This window comes from Labrus bergylta, chromosome 9, assembly GCF_963930695.1.
Source record: "Labrus bergylta chromosome 9, fLabBer1.1, whole genome shotgun sequence".
NCBI classification, from domain to species: Eukaryota; Metazoa; Chordata; class Actinopteri; order Labriformes; family Labridae; genus Labrus; species Labrus bergylta.
In genome coordinates, this window is record NC_089203.1 from 19,480,093 (window position 1) to 19,495,881 (window position 15,789).

General features: G+C 40.5%; 3 protein-coding genes and 1 non-coding gene across 5 annotated transcripts in view; 3 read left to right on the top strand and 1 right to left on the bottom strand.

The window, feature by feature from the left end:
* Positions 1–101: 101 nt before the first annotated feature.
* nkrf (NFKB repressing factor) lies at positions 102–6,484 on the top strand. Its single transcript, XM_020645411.3, has 3 exons — positions 102–486; positions 822–946; positions 3,068–6,484. Exons 2-3 carry the CDS (start codon positions 856–858, stop codon positions 5,335–5,337), a joined length of 2,361 nt encoding a protein of 786 aa, XP_020501067.1. The 5' UTR covers positions 102–486; positions 822–855; the 3' UTR covers positions 5,338–6,484.
* A 93-nt stretch (positions 6,485–6,577) lies between these two features.
* ube2a (ubiquitin-conjugating enzyme E2A (RAD6 homolog)) lies at positions 6,578–10,044 on the bottom strand. The gene is made up of 6 exons (XM_020645412.3): positions 9,854–10,044; positions 8,809–8,889; positions 8,583–8,608; positions 7,931–8,020; positions 7,717–7,805; positions 6,578–7,524 (listed from the first exon to the last, which is right to left on the bottom strand). The coding sequence occupies exons 1-6, from the start codon at positions 9,895–9,897 to the stop codon at positions 7,396–7,398; spliced, it is 459 nt and encodes a 152-aa protein (XP_020501068.1). The 5' UTR covers positions 9,898–10,044; the 3' UTR covers positions 6,578–7,395.
* Positions 10,045–10,710: 666 nt separating this feature from the next.
* Positions 10,711–10,782, top strand: trnae-uuc (transfer RNA glutamic acid (anticodon UUC)). Its single transcript has one exon. It is a non-coding gene; the product is annotated as a tRNA-Glu (tRNA).
* A 263-nt stretch (positions 10,783–11,045) lies between these two features.
* The window catches only part of elf1 (E74-like ETS transcription factor 1), a 37,452-nt gene continuing 32,708 nt past the window's right edge, over positions 11,046–15,789 (top strand). Inside the window, exons 1-2 of one of the 2 annotated variants that reach the window (XM_065958456.1) lie at positions 11,046–11,264; positions 11,513–11,815. The gene's annotated coding sequence lies outside the window, so the exon portion shown is untranslated. Of the gene's footprint in view, positions 11,816–15,789 lie in introns of both variants that reach the window. The other variant, XM_020645414.3, reaches the window with a different exon arrangement.

Consider the following 15,789-nt stretch of genomic DNA (forward strand, 5'->3'; position numbering starts at 1 on the left):
ATTATGTGTACAGATTTGAATACTCATAAACTGAATGCAGTACTGATGTTGCCGCGGTGCATTGTGGGGGCGGTGAAAAGTCAGACGCCATAATTCTTCTCTAGCCGGAGCAGAAAATGGATGCTCCCTGCTGCTAACTGTTTAGCTGAATGGGTAAAAGTCGCTCTGAAGTGTTTTTTTTTGCCTTTTCTATATAACCCTCACTGAAACGGTAAAAACCTTACAACAAATCGGTTTCTTCTGATGCCGACTTCAGTGTGTTAGCACCCTGCAGGACGAGACTTTCCCGCTGCTCAAGTGCAGCTTTGTGTTTTTTGGGGCTTGCTAGCTGGCTAATGCTAGCAAGCCGCTAGCAAGCCGCCACCAGGTTGAGCTCACTAGCTGAGGGATGATGATGATGATAGCCGGGCTGACTACAACTCATTGCACTGTCACTTGTTCAGCTGACGGGCAGTTATAAATCGGACCAAAAGGCTACACCTTCAGGTGAGAATATTAAGTTAATTAGTCACGCAAACAAAAAAAGTTGTTCATAAACGCAGGCTAATCTTTATTATTAGCATGTGAGAGACCCTGTCGGCCTACTGCGTCACTTTGTCAGGGCCTTGTTTTGATAGGAAAATAACACGGATTTTTATTAACTTTCCCAAAAAAAAACTTAGTAGTGTAGTTTTGTATTTTAGTTAAGTGCACTCTGCTCTCATGTGATGATTATTTTTTCAGTGTTTTAATGCAGCACACCGCATGGCAGCAATGTTTCCCCCCCTCTTTCATACGTTTACGTCATGTTGTTTTCTCTCCTCTTCTCTCCTCTGTGAAAGGTATGGCCTGGCTTTGATTTGGACGGTGCTGGTGATGGCAGAAGGGACTCGCACTGGCGACATGCCCTCCTTTGATCTAACTTCAAGTTCTGAAGCAAAAAAGAGACCTAATTCTTCTGATGGAAGTGAGTGTTGATTGTTACAAATGTGTTTTCCAGCCTGTTGTCCACTCTTTTATAGGTTTCACTGCAACATGTCGATAAACAGTTAAGTCCACAAGTTCATTTGAGAGTTTCCCGTTTAATAATATGATCATCATCTCGGCAAAGTTTGACTGTTTTTGGTCAAATTCAAATCAGGGCTCCGCTAGATGACAGCGTCTCACCCTTTGTGGAGGCTTCACTTGTTGTATGGCGCCTTCTGTCCTCCCATTCTCGTCGCCATTTGTCACGGACATTTCTGCAAGATATCCTGGTGGGAAGTGATATTATCAGCCAAATATAATTTATTGTGGAGAAAGTTAATCAAAGAGTTTATGAATCAAAATCTGCAATCAAAACAGGAAAACAGACAAAGTTACTGCGAAACCACTCCGCTGAATAGGAACAGTTCATTCCCCCGGGATAAGGATCAGAGTTCTGCTTCTACTTCTGTCTCCATCCAGAGGTTTTATACCCAACCAGTCACGTAGGCACAGGATGATGTTTACTTATGTCTGCGAACATTGGCAGTAGAATACGGACTTTGTACCTCACTGGGGTATGTCTGTGATATGTTTGCAGGGGTTTCTTATCAATGTACTCGTATTAGGTGAACTAGTTTTTACTAAAATAGGATCATGATGAGTTACAATGAACAGTAAAATCTCACAAATCATGTAGTTACAAATGATGCAGATTATCAAATGATTTTCCACTACAGAAACAAGTAAGTTGTCGAGCTTGCTGATCAACCGCTTTTCAACATAGTCTGCAGATTTGCCTCTTTAAGGCAATACAACACAAACAAACATTCGTCTTTTCAAAGCCGAACTTCCTCCGTGCAAGTGAGGACAACTAAATCTTACGTTGATTCCAAGGCTGGTGATGTGTGTGTGTGTGTGTACTATTTCCTGGTGCCGTTCAGCCATGCAGGCAGCTACACTATCTTAACTTTATGTGATGCTTGGACACTGCACATGTTCTCTTTCAATGCACAGTAGTCTGTCTTACTAGGCTTGATCATGTGCAGTTAATGTGTTTGGACTCTGTCAAAATGAGTGACATTTGGGCTTTATGGTTGTGGCAAATTGCAGCTCTATCCAATTTATGGTTTTTGTTATTGTCACAAAACACATTTTTATCACTAATATGTCTGTGTCAATACTTTTTGAGGGTGCTTTCACACTTGTACAAAACTTCTGAAGTTTTCGAGGTGAGTTGCATGTGTGAACGCAAACAAGCCAAATTGTTCACTTGGACTTTATCAGGAGTTTCTCCTGCCTGCCCCTTAGTATTTTTTTCTGCAGAAAGTCCCAAGAAGCTGATGTGAGAATGCAGCAGGATATGATATAGGAGAAAATACACCTAAAGCGAGTGGGAGGGGTGCTAACTTTGATTCCCTACGATGGGGGCATGACCATAGATTGTTTACACACAATTGGTACGATCTTTGTGCAAGTAATTTAACTACTGTATTACGTTTTCTGTTCACTAGTACATTCTTCTCCGCTCTTTTTTGTTGATATTGTGATTCTGAACTACACACAGCATTGATATTAAGGCAGATATTGTCAAAACAGTCATATATAGCAGACTCTGTTTAGGGTCCCTGACGATGCTTAAAAAGCCTTAAAAGAAAGAATGTCTTAGAAAGTCTTAATTTTACTTGTGAGAGATCTTTGACTAAGACACATCTTAATACATTATTATATTATTTAAACAGTCTGCATAGTGTTAAATGATTTTTCAATATACTTGTTGATTTGCTTGTTTACATGACAATTAAAGACATTCATGACAGTGTTTCCACAACCGCCAGCTATTATTGCTTGTTGATTCTAATGAAATAGTTTTGACAAACAAGTGACAAACTTGCTTTATTAGTGCATTTAAGAAGCATTCGCCTTTGCTTCACATCAATATCAACAAAACCAGCATACATACACATCCCTATCCATTCCCATTCATTAAATGAAATCACATTACATAACAATAACAAATCTGACTCATTGGACTGTACTTTTGTTTCCTTTATCTCTACTTTCCCCAAGTCAAATTAGACATTCTTTCTGGGTTTCTAACAGCTACTGTTTCGTGTTATTGCAGGAGACGAGCCCATGAGGAAAATGCCTGTGTCGAAATTTGGTCCAAGACCTCGATTTGAGCCTGTTCACTTTGTCAGTGGCGGAAGCAGTGGGGGTACCGGCACTGATGAGAAAGAGAACGACAAGGAGGGCAGGAGGAGTGACTTGTACAGTGCAAGACAGTGGGACGCTGAACACTCCTCTTATAGTAGCAGCAGCAGAGCGCAGGGCTCCTCCTCCCTGAGGCCGGCTTTTGACAGAGTGCCATCTTACAGCTCTGAGTCATGGGGTTCTCATAGAGATAGGGACAGAGATCGAGACAGAGAGTACTTTTCTGGAGGTACAAGTGGTTTGGGTTATGGAGGACGTGGGTCAAGTTCAAACTACATGGCTAAAACACAGCAGGACTACATTGTCAAATATGAAGCCCACGGCTCTCGTAATTCAGAAGCATACACTCAGACTCAGAGATACAATGGCTATGGGGGAGGGAGTAGATCAGTGGGCTGGGATTCGGGGCGTCAGGGTTTGGGGTACGGTCATGAGGACCGGCCCTCATCCAGCAAGCCATTCTGCAGAGTATATAACAGTCCGGGCAGAAGCAGTCCCACCAATTCTCAGTCAGTCTCCACACCCCAGCCTATTCCTATATCTCAGTCGACGTTAGATGAGAAGCAAAGGCTGATTGGTAGCGTAGCATCTGCATTAGCTGTCGCTTTTAGGGACCCTTTGTTCATGACTGGGAGTGACTCGCCGAACTATAATTTCATGCTGAGCCGCAGCATTCAAGCCTGCAAGACAAATCCTGAGTATATTTACGTCAACCTGAAGAATATACCTCAGGCTGACCTACCGAAGAACAGGAAAGTGCCAACAGATGGTTATGCCTGTGAACTGAGATGTCAGGGTGTGTATCTCGCTACTGGATACTCTGGGAGTAAAAATGGGGCAAGGGACCGTGCATCCGAGCAAGCCGTAAAACTCTTTCTGAAACAAGTTGAGGTCCGTGTGGTGCAGCGCAGATACAGACGCTCCATCGTGAATGACATGGTTGTGTGCCAGATGCATAGCCCAACACCGGCTTTTTTACCCGCACTCCGCAACCCAGAGGATAAGCCTACACCCAGCTCTAAGGGCCAGTATGAGCCTGACAAACGTAAACACTGGACAGAATTTGTGGTTATGGACAATGCTCATGACGCCATATGCATACTCAACAATTCTGCTGCTTTTAATCGCATGCAGATTGACTACAGGTTCGACCAGCTCCCCAACAGCAGTGTTTGGCTGTGCAGCGTTTTCCTGCAGGATGAGCTGGTGGCGCAGGCAACAGGCACAAAAAAGAACTCAAAGCATTCAGCGGCTGAAGAAGCAGTCAGGAAGCTTCGCATGAATCAGGCACAGCGACAGCAGCAGCAAGAACAACAGCACCAACACCACGAACAACAGCAATCACAATACGCCAGAGGAAATAATAATGTGGATTCTGGTGGGCGCTTTGGGCAACATAGTGGCAAAAAGAAGCATTTGAGTGAGCTGGTTATCCTGGAAAACTCTGACAATGCTATCTGTATCATTAATGACACAGCTCAGTTCAACAAAGTGACTGCTGATTACAAGTTCACAGTTCTGCCTGATCATCGCTGGAGGTGTGAAGTCTACTTGGAAGGACAATTTGTAGCTGCAGGAATTGGGCCTAAGAAATTAGTAAAGCATATCGCAGCTAAAGAAGCTTTATCCACTTTGAGGCGGACACAAGCTGTGGTGAAATCCAACCTAAGAAAGGAGGGCCACAGCGATGCAATTTCCCGATCTCAGATCCTGGCTCGGTCCGGTGAAGAGACCACGAGGCAGGAGATTAAGGAGGACAATATTGGAAACCAGTTGCTGCGCAAGATGGGATGGAAAGGAGGCGGTCTAGGCCGTGATGGGGAAGGAATTGCAGAACCAATCAGAGTGAAGGAGCAGTTCTCCAGGGAAGGGTTGGGCATGGACACAGATAAAACTGGAAATCAGCTCAGCAAGCGAGACATTGAGGACATTATTCGAAATTACGCCATGTCAGACCGCCAGGACGATCTCCGTTTCTCCACCGACCTCACCAATGATGAACGCAAGCAGATCCACCAGATATCGCAGAAGTATGGCCTGCGGAGCAAGTCATATGGACAGGGGTGGCAACGGTTTCTTATTGTCAGTCGCAAAGTACACAAAGACCAGCTCATTGGTCAGCTTTTACAGGAAGGACAGGTGGGACGATACGAACTTGTGAAACCTCAGGCCTCTCACTAGTTTGCATGAAGGACAAAACTAAGAACTTCAAGATCATAAGCTTTGATTTGAGAACAACTCACACCCCAGTAAACTGCTTTACATAGGTTTGGGATTTAACACAAACATCCATTGAGAGTCCTTCAGGCGTCACCTGTGGTTTCTTCATTCCTTTGCCATGAAACGAATTTTACCTTTGGCAGGGGGTGTGGAGAATGAAATTCTCTATTTTGTCTCGTTCCATTCCACATGTCCAGTATCTGTTTCACTTTTGCACTACCTTGTGTTCAGTGCTTTTTAATCATGTCCAGATGATCCTACAGTTTTCAAGATTCATCCAAAAAGAAAAAAGGTTTTGTCAAATAAATCATCTTTGTTATGTTGCTATGTAAGGAACCTGGCAGAATATGCAGCTTTTCACGGCTTTTTTTGTGAACACTGTAGACCGTTAATAAAAGACAAGGATTAGAGAGGCATTAACATCAAACTGTAGCTAAGTGTACCAGTCGCCCTGTAGTCAAACATCTCTCTTCAGCAATACCTGCTATGTTGGATCTTTAACACCTGTGCCCAGTTTTTCAAAAAGTTTAATCTGGATCAGAATGACCTGGATAGGATTAAATCTCATAATTGGATATTTCAAAAGCAGAGATGGGATCCTATATAAAAGTGGGATATGGATTTGGTAATCCAATCCTTCCCAGGATCTAGATCAAATGTTGATTTTGGGTATTTCAAAACTAAACAAAATTAGAGCAACACCGACCATACCAAAACAATATCCATTCTAAATTAAATATTAAACACAAAATATGTTCAGCTAGAAATAAAAAAACTAGATGCTAAAACAATAATTTTACATTTCTTCCTCAGAAACTGTATTCAAAGACTGAGACTCTATAGATTCTGTAATCCTGATCTTGTGGTATCTAGATCAGAATGACCCTCTCGAAAAAGCCTTTGAAAAAACGGGACAAGATCACTTTTAAATGGGATAGCAAAAAAAAAAAGGGACAACAAAATCTGGATCATTTTGAAAAACTGGACCCTGGAGATCGATCTTCAAGTACAAGCTGTATTTATGATCAGAAAATCAAAGCTGTGATCTTTGTTTAATGTCAGATGTGCTAATTCATGTGAATAAAGTTAACTGTCTGCTTGTTTTCAATGGCTGGTAATACTGAACAAATTAAAACAGAAAACCAGCAACAGCCTGATATTGATTATTTTTGTTAAGTCATATTAAAGTAACAACAACAACTGATGTATATTTATTTTATTTACAAGAAAATGTACATTTTGTTACATGGGTTACCAGTGCAAAGTTTTATCTGAAAACAGACACCATCCTGGTTAAACATTTTAATCAGCCAATAATGAATGCTGATTTATAAGATTGTAAAATAGCATAGAAATACTCTCACACAGCCTTAAATGTCACCAGTATGAAACTATTTGAACAAGTGAAGTGCCCTGAAAGAGAACTGTCTTGTTTCAGTGTTGAAAAAAAGAAATGTGTAATTTTGCCATTATCTGGAACAATTTTAAAATCAAAGGCATGGATTTGCATGACATGTTTTATCTTTCAGAGAGGATATTTTTTAAGGCATGAAAAAGAAAACCAAAAGGAGTGAGGCCATTGAAACAGAAGGGGAAAGCTTTGCTTTTTAGATATGAACTGTTGGTATCTACACAGCAAACCACACAGCAAGCACATCTAATAACTGTCACTGTTTTATCCAACCAGGTTAATTCACGTAGAAATTGAAAAGTAAAGTCACAACTAAGAGCCTGTCTAATGCCGCCTTAAACAAAAAGAAAATAGCTGGGGCCTGTTGCAAGTAACCCAAATATAACAAGATACATTAACTTTCAACAAATTTATGCAATTGCCTAACAAAAGCATTCGGAAGGAGTGAATGCCACAACACAACAGCATACAGACTTAGCAACAGTTGTGGGGCAAATATACTGAGAAGGATGTGCTGTCTTCTGTTGCAAGATCAGTTTGTGTTTTTCTTGATCGGTGGTTTCTTGATTCTGGGCTGGAGACTGTTCATACTTGAACGACAACAGGGGTCAACAGTCACGCCAACTCTGTTCAACAATAGCCGAAACCCTCTTCTCATATTCACGCTTGTTTTCCTGGTAGAGCTGAGCTGCTTGGCTGTTGGCTGGACTGTTTGGGTTTGGCTCATCCAGTAAAGACTTTGTACATACAAGGAGGAATACCAGTAAGTTATAATTGTAACGGTAATGCATAATGTTACAACAGCTGTGATTAGAGGTGCAAATTGACAATTGTATCAACATTTTCAGGATATGGTTTAGCTTTGTCACTCCGACTAACTTTCTGAAATCAATAAAATTTGTGTTCTAGGTAAAGAGATGTCAGGTTACCTGTATGGATGTTAGGATAGAAGAGACGTCATAGGTTGGACTCCAACGATTCTGAAGTATATCTAAGCATATGCTGCCGTCTGCATACACTGCAAAAGAGCACGCACAAAGGATATACAGATTACATATAAAACATTGAGAAAAGAAAAAACATCATTGATGCAATGAAAATTTTTGTTGAATTTTTTTTGGACATTGACAGTTGAGTACATACCATTAGGGTGAAACATTTTGGAAACAAATCGCACTGTTGGAGGTTTATTTGGATATTCCTCTGTGAATTCAATGGTAAGTTTGAAGGTTCCTGAAAATGAGGAGTCATAGTATGAATTGAAAACATTCGCTAAAAACAGTGCATTTCACCGAGGCAGTAACTTGGAAATAACCACAGTCTGAATAAAACTTTTCTTCCTGTCTGACTGGTTGTTTTAGCAACGTTGATAGGGTACTCAAAGCAAGACATTACTGTATGATCAGAGACTATTGACAATAATTTCTTGTGGTGAAATAGTACATAGCCCAAAGAAATGATTAATAGCTATTTGTATGGTCTACAGTTGCAGAACAAAACATTGACATTAATTCAAAGCCTATAGTTGTAAAAGTATTGGTTAAAACATTTACATGTGGTGAATGTTATAAACAATGCGTTTCCTTCATTTTCATGAAGGGAGTAGTTTACGAGTAAAACAAACAGTTTCAAGGCACTGTCATAAATCTACCCATAACCCTAACCTTACCAACTGATATAATCAATCTTAAAAAAAAATCCATTGCTGAGTGACAAGGAATATTTGCTGGATAAATGTTTTTGCAGGGTTAGAAAGATATTTCATTTTGATGGCAAGAGTTAAGAGAGGAGTTACCATCTTCAAAAGGCGTTCCCTCCGGGCTGAAAGAAAAGGTAAAAGACAGGTCACTTTACAAATCAAACTACTATGAACTTTTTCATACTCTCAAACCCTTCTTTAAAGACCAACAGCTTTATCGTTTGTCTATGTTTACAAAGAAGCAGTACATACTTCTACAAGAGTGATAGTTTATACATGAATAAAAAAAGACTTTTCTTTTTATTAAACTGACTTTACTTACCCGAAAATGACAGCGTTCCATACCATGATATTGTTTTCTGATGGGGCCCCACTAACACCTGCGGGAGGATCTTCTTGCAGCCTGACAAAAACAGTAAAAATTTAAGCTGTATCACAAAATATGGTGGATGTCAGTCGAGCACAACACACATAATCAAACATCATCACTAGAACTGCATATACTGTAACATGTTACACTATGGAAACGGTGCCCTTGTATGCTGTAGGAGTCCCAATCGGTGCAGAAATCCCAATCACATCCACTTCATCAGGATTCACAGTTGGGTTGGGTCGCATCTCAAACTAAGATCAACATAATTTGGACGCCATTCATGTGATTATTTCTTGCAATCGAATGACATTTGTCATACTGTGCTATTATTGATTTGCAAAAGATGTGACATAGTCATCTGTGGTTGGGCCTGCCTCTTGGAAAATGGGAGATTCCTTTACCTGCCTGGTGAGTACAAACACACCTCTGATGTTAAAAATCTTGTCCAGACAGTAATCAAGTTTTGAAAAACATGATGATTTTTGTATCCATGGGTCAACCAGGATTTGGAGAATGTGGTCATGAGTATTTTTGGTTTTGTTTGAACTTACTGTAAATTAGGAATATAAAATAAAGGTGCCAACATTTACTTTGTATTCAGATGGCAGATGGTTGCTTATCATCTTCCTTTAACTATGAGCTATAAATGTCCATTTCTAGATCTGTGTGCATTTCTAAAGTTGGACCTTTAAAGACCACCTGGATAAAGCTTTGACTGTCTCCCCTTTCTGTGAATATAGCCCGCAGGAATAGAGACACATCGACACTATCGTTACCTGTTAACCAGTCATTAGTGTAGTTGTAATACATGACTACGGTCATACATTAACGACAGCTACACTCACAAACCAAAAAAAACATAATTTCTAAACACCCACGGTTGTATTGTTCTTTGAAATTAGAGTTTAGATCGGTTAGTACTAAGGCTAACACGCTAGCCATAGATGCTAACGTTAGCTCTAGCTACTTCTCTGTTGTTTTTCTTGTCGCTTACCGTTTAAAATCTCTCATTAAACGTCGTCTTGCTGGAGTTGACATCGTGTTGAAACGTAAACCTAAATCCTTGGCAAAAAAAACCAAAAAAAAAAAACCCTAGTGGCTCAAAATTGGAGATAAATATATTTATTTTAACCGGTGTAGTCTTTCAACTCCTTGCTCTGGCTAGCAAGCGATTGCTAGTTTGTCAAATATTTGGCAGCCTCTCTGGTAGTCCGAAGACGATACCACTTGAAGAGGAAAAAAGGGGGACATTACTTCCGACTCGGAAATAATGGGTAGGATGTAAAGCCTCATGAAGGCAAAACTTTTAAGTCTTGCTGAATGTGTAATTGTCATATGTAACTTCTCGGGTTGTTTGAAACCGCTGCAGTAAGTGTTCAAACATTGTTATACCACATAGCGGACGCCCCCCCTCCCCCTCACCTGCACTTGTACCAATCCATCTACGATTACGTCATGTGTTTAGCCCTCATTAGTTTTCTGGAAACACGGTAAACAGCGTTTGTATTTAAGGTTTTACCCTTCAATTCTTCAACTTGTAATTTAAGCAAATCTTCCAATCGCATCATTTGTTTGATATACACTTCTCTACTCCCCTGGCTGTTGCTGTTAAAAAGCGAGTCACAAATACACTGAACGACCACTAGATGGTACTTAGCTCCCTAATTATGTTCTATGACACCCCAAACACGACGTATAACTTCGTGGTTAATTGTTTTTCATGGCCACGATCACTATATAGAAATCAACCACAAGACCATTATAAAAAAAATCGACTTTAACAAAAACAACATTATCCAGAAAGACTCCATTGTATGAGAAAATACAATATTTCCCATTTTACAGCATCAGTCCCATATGGTCTAGCGGTTAGGATTCCTGGTTTTCACCCAGGCGGCCCGGGTTCGACTCCCGGTATGGGAACTTGATTTTTTTTTTGCGCTGTGAACAAACATAATAGTTTATTCCCTGGCTAAGACAAGCATGCTATAATTTATAATATAAACACAGAGGGGGAAATTATTGACCCGTCGAGAGTATCTTGAACTGTGGGTTGTTTTATACCGCTTTCACAACATGCGCTCATCATTTCCAGAGAAACCTAATGGTAGGCCTACTATAGCCCAGACCCCGCCCGTTTAGGACTTATCCTCAGTTGCTCTCATCTCACAAGGGTTTGGACATTCCCGGAAGATGCACATTACCACAGCTTATATCTGTCTAACGGAGAAGTTCAAGAGAGCAAACAAGACTCACGAAGTTTACGGAATTTTTTGTCTTCATTTTATTCGTCACTTAATTTGACATCATGGCTTTTTTTATTTTTTTTATTTTTTATTTTTACCTAGGACACACCTGTGACTGCGTAACGGTTTGCTAAACATAAGACGGCTGAACTTGCTTTGGTAACCCTTTCATAAATGTTTAGCCAACTTTCAGTATAAAAATTAATAGGTGTTAATGCGTGATGGATTACACAGGATTACAATACCTACAAAATAAATATAAATTATTGCCTTTTCATAGAAAATGAGTCAGGCACAAACTTTTTTTCACAACGTCGTTTTAGATCACCATCGTCCCTCGATGCTTATTGTTTGATTGTAACAGTGAAAACCTGTCTTGAGTCCTCCCTGTGTTTTCGCTTCACTAGTACTACCAGGCTGCAGCCAAAGTTGGTGCTGGGCCAATCATTTCTCAGGAAAATGTGACTGCTAGGAATTCCCCACGCATGAGTCCCTGTCGGAGAAAACGGCAACCTTGTGTCAGGAAGCATACGAAAGCAGCGGGAGGGTGAACTGACCGGTGACTCTGCGATGATGTACCCAGCTGGAGTTCAACACCAGGGATAATAATGCTTCTTTGATAACGCGTCTTCTTCCCCTGGTTTCACGAGGATAACTAAACAGCCTGAATAAGCCAAGGGATATGGTGTGCTGTTAACTTCCACCTATAGGTAAGTCCTTTGAGTATTTTTAAAACCAAGTTTTACTGTTATTACTTGCTTTCTTGTGACTAAGAATCTGTCTTAAAGCTGTAGCCTATATAGCCTACTTTATAAACTCCATGTCATCCTCCATGTTTAGGAATATCATCTCTGGAGTTTTCATTCTGAAATACTCTGGACTTTAAGCATAAAACCACATATGAATAGCCTATTGTTACATACTACAGCAGTTTTCTTTTACAGTTTATTACACTTTTTATTGCACAATATCTGCTCTCCACAGTTATTCAACTACAGCTATAGCAGCATGACTGAACTCATGATACAAGCTACTAGAATACATGACCTGCAGCTCTGTTTTGCCCACTACTTCATAGATTTGTGTGACTCCCCTTTGTGTCAGTCAGCCGACATGTGACTTCCCTGACAGCCCTGTGTGGCTGTGTGTGTGTGTGTGTGTGTGAGAGAGTGTGTGTTAGTGCTTACTTGTGTTTTGCTTCAATTATAATGGTGATATTTAAAGCACTCATTGTATCTGTCATAGTCAGAGTTAACTCTTGACCCAGAGTTTATGATGCCAGGTGTGGCCTTATGGAGAAAACATGGAAAAAGTCAACTGTAGTCTATTTTAGATAACTTAATCCAAGGACAAGTTGCATTATATTATATGCCCCAGACTGGACATGAATTAATTATGCTCAAATCATTAGTTATCTAAAGTTAAATATTGTCCCTAAAAGCATGTTTTTAAGGAAGATTTTGTCAGGAAAAAAATACAAGTCACATCTTGTGTATTTTTTAGTTTTCCATTTCATGATGTTTTTGAATGTTGCATGCTTAGATAAAGAGTTTAAATATGGCATCATGGGATTTTCAATACTTCTTCCAAGTCTACAGACCCAGTCTCAGCCTATATGGCATACAGTTCTTAAAATAGTGAAAAACTACAGAAGCCAACATAAGAGCATAATCTACAGTGTTACTTATTCCATCGAGGAAGCCTCCCATTGGAATTATTCACTTAAAAAGGGGAAAGTTGCTTTTGTAGAGAGTCTCAAATACCCACTGAGCCTCAATATTAATACATGTTTGCGGTTTTCCCCCAATTACTACCAAATACACCTGACAACATATGTAAACATATTTATATAGAGGATCAAGCCTATTCTGTTGCAAGTCTAAATGTTTGCCAGATGTTTACATTTTAGGGCTAAGATGCTTGTATCATGAGACACACAAACACAGTCTGATTGGTCCACTGCATTTGCTCCCTTCAGAGGGGGCAGCTATGACGCAGAGGGGAAAAGGGGAGAGTTATGAGCTTTAGGCATTTCAGTCCCACTGGAGACAAGACCAGCTGGACCCACCAACCCTTCACCCGCCCTCTCTCCCCTCCCCTGCAGCCTTCCTATGCTGGGAACACTGGCAGAGGCTTGTGGATAATTGGAAACTTCAATCCACTGAAAGCAATTATCCAGAACAAGACTTTCCAAATATACTCTAGTGTGGAGTCATCGTGTTTGTCTCGAGCATGTGCCTTTGTTTCAGAAACATCCTCCCCACACATTCAACCTCCTTTTCGCCCTTTTCCTGATAGCTTTAATAATGCACAGACTTTGGGCGATACGGTCATTTGTGTTCACAGCAGATTGAAGACTGTGTGGTCAGGACTAAAGCAGTTCCTGGTATAGCCCTCTTATCCTGTGACATTAATGTCACCATCAGCAATCCGAGCAGCTGAGGAGTGCGGTGGTGATGAGGAAGAACAACAATGCTCTCTCCATACATTGATGAGGAGCTCCTCAGACATCAGACACTTCTCCGTTTTCTTTGCCCAAGATGTACCCGCCTTCCTTAATGGGCTGCTGGATATTGATTTGGCTACACGCAAAAAAGATCTGGGCTTTTATCTATTTAGCAAGCAGCACTCCAGTTTCACAAAAGCTTTCAGAGTGGCCTTGCAAGAGACGAGAACACAGAGGCTTTTCCCTTTTTACAAGTTGGCAGATAATCAGTCAAAACCTCCCGATAAAATTTTCTAGTGATACAAAAGAATGCAGGAGCTAATACAATGTTTTTGACACAGAGTTTTAATGTTATATTTGCTTCCTGGCCTATAATCTTAAAAAAGATATGACTAAAAAACCTTTCCTGAGCCCTCCATGTGTTATGACCCATGCTGAGCTGTAAATTAGTGTAAATGAAAAATAACCACAAGATGGCAATGTTCATATGCTTTGAATAAACAAACAATCATTTGAGGTGGCTGATTCCTCAAATGACTTTGCAGAAATGCAGGAACCGACTTGTGAAAAGAGAAATAAAACTGTTGAACTTCCCTTTTTGTAAGTCCCCGTGTTGGTCACTGTTCTGCTGTGGCATCTGCAGGAGGGAAATGCTGTTTACAAAGTTCCTTTATTGTACGCTGTTGTTTCACCACCACTAGGCCCTCAACACCTGAATATCACCTTGTCAGACATGTTTGATTGCTAGGCAGCAGCCGCAGCAGCAGTAAGCAGTGAAACCGCTGCCACTGGACCTGACGTCACACAGAAAGAAGAGACAAGGGAAATTCCACCTGTAGCCTCATTCTGCCTCAGCAGCATGTGACTCAGACGAGTCATCAGGCCCTGGTTTCTCCTTGAATCTGTGCATAGACCATGACGTAATAAAGGACACAGTCACACTGTTTTTAGCATGTGTAACAAGTTGTCTTTGTGTTTGAAGTATATGGTGTCAGATAATGGAGGTATACAGTTTGTGGACTTGATCAGACTGGAGGACAATTGACTGGTTATAAAAACTATACAAACCAAAAAACTTGCTATTCTGGTGCACAATAATAACAAACATAAGATCATAAAGACTGTTATTCAAGTGAGAAAATAGGTAAAAGAAATGGTTCGACATTCTTGAAAATTCACTTCATCCCTATCATGCAGAGAATAACATGAGAACAGTGTTTGACTTCATGTCCTCCTGTACTGTAAATACAAAGCCATCACCTAGCAGTGGGTTAGCTGCTTATCTAACCCTTACTGCCCAGATGTTTTTTTTTTGTTTTTTTTTATGCCTCAGTTGCTGTATAAGAAAAACAAATGACAATAAAAGAACTTTGTACGCTTTGTTGGAAATGATAAACCATCTTTAAGCAACATTGAACAGAGCCAGGTCGTGCTGTAAACTTGTTTCTTTAGTCCTATTGTTGTGCTGAGCTAACTGGCTGCAAGAAGTCTGAAAAAGTAAGAAAAATGTTCTGTAACCTGAGTCTCAGCCTTAATATATAACTTTCTCTGAAGGAGAACTACTGTAGAATGAATCAGAGTGCCCTCCTGGCCGAATGTTGACATCATGAGATTAGTTAACCGCATTACTTCGATATTTTTATGGTGCCTGCTAAGGTCCATGTAAGCACACGTAGTAAGCTGTATCACTGATGTAAGTGGAATTACATTAAGGAGTGATGGCTGGGGTTGTAATGTTCTTGCTTACTTAAATTCGACCACACAGAGCAGGTCTTTCGCAAAAATAGAAGCTGGCTGCGCCTGCAACTTTGGCTCGTAATGATATTTCACCCTGTCATTTTTCATGTCTCTTCGGCCTAATGAGCTGGTAGTGAGAGGTTCATGGAGGCCTTTCATGAGTCAGCTCAGCCTCTAGTGCTTGGATTCAAACAGGGAGCTTAGCCTGAAGAAACTCTCTTTCTTCACTCAACTTTCAGAAAACTCTTTGAACAAATGTGACTAATATCAAGTGAGGACAGAGTAGGCAGGATTTGGGGCACTCTGGCAGCTCACCACATCTGCTGAGAGGCTGTTGTCTGTCTCCACCAGCAGTAAATATTGTCATTTGTTTGTTCTTTTGGGTTAATTTTCGGAACGACAGGCAGGCCACAGGCTTGTTGAATTATTTAACTGCATGTAGCCAATGGGTATTATAATCTGGGCCCAGAGTGACAGAGCAATATGCTCTTAGGGCCTCAT